The following is a 794-nucleotide window of genomic DNA, read 5'->3' as shown; positions in this document are numbered from 1 at the left end:
TTCCTGAGTAAAAATAAATAGACAAAATTACCATTCTCAGCAGCATAATGGAGAGGTGTCCGATCTGAATAGTCTTTAACATCAACTTTGGCTCCATTCGTGATGAGCATATCAATGATATCCTTATGACCTGAAAAATAGCACCGACCAATGAAAAAAATCGAACAAATTTCCTGAGTAAAAATAAATAGACAACATTACCATTCTCAGCAGCATAATGGAGAGGTGTCTGATCTGAATAGTCTTTAACATCAACTTTGGCTCCGTTCGTGAGGAGCATATCAATGATATCCTTATGACCTGAAAAATAGCACCGACCAATGAAAAAAATCGAACAAATTTCCGGAGTAAAAATAAATAGACAACATTACCCTTCATAGCAGCATAATGGAGAGGTAACTTATTATTTTCATCTTCAAAATTAATTGGTTCCTCCTTTGATTAGCTTTTCAGCGATATCCTTATGACCTGAAAAATAGCACCGACCAATGAAAAAAATCGAACAAATTTCCTGAGTAAAAATAAATAGACAAAATTACCATTCTCAGCAGCATAATGGAGAGGTGTCCGATTTAAATAGTCTTTAACATCAACTTTGGCTCTGTTCGTGATGAGCTTATCAATGATATCCTTATGACCTAAAAAATAGCACCGACCAATGAAAAAAATTGAACAAATTTCCTGAGTAAAAATAAATAGACAAAATTACCATTCTCAGCAGCATAATGGAGAGGTGTCCGATTTAAATAGTCTTCAACATCAACTTTGGCTCCGTTCGTGATGAGCATATCAAT

General features: G+C 34.6%; 1 protein-coding gene across 1 annotated transcript in view; it reads right to left on the bottom strand.

Moving 5' to 3' along the window:
* LOC129573828 (serine/threonine-protein phosphatase 6 regulatory ankyrin repeat subunit C-like) overlaps window positions 1–566 on the bottom strand; it is a 3,750-nt gene extending 3,184 nt beyond the window's left edge. The window contains exons 1-4 of the mRNA XM_055454939.1: window positions 540–566; window positions 372–468; window positions 202–300; window positions 32–130 (exon numbers count right to left, since the gene is read on the bottom strand). Of these exons, the coding sequence (XP_055310914.1) occupies window positions 32–130; window positions 202–300; window positions 372–378 (205 nt within the window). The 5' untranslated portion in view covers window positions 379–468; window positions 540–566. The remainder of the gene's footprint in view (window positions 1–31; window positions 131–201; window positions 301–371; window positions 469–539) is intronic.
* Between the last annotated feature and the right edge of the window lie 228 nt (window positions 567–794).

Source organism: Sitodiplosis mosellana, unplaced genomic scaffold (genome assembly GCF_009176505.1).
Source record: "Sitodiplosis mosellana isolate CC-2019 unplaced genomic scaffold, AAFC_SMos_1.0 Smas_scaffold_6114, whole genome shotgun sequence".
Taxonomy (NCBI): Eukaryota; Metazoa; Arthropoda; class Insecta; order Diptera; family Cecidomyiidae; genus Sitodiplosis; species Sitodiplosis mosellana.
Note: the sequence above shows the minus strand (reverse complement) of the source record. Positions and strands in the feature narration are given on the sequence as shown.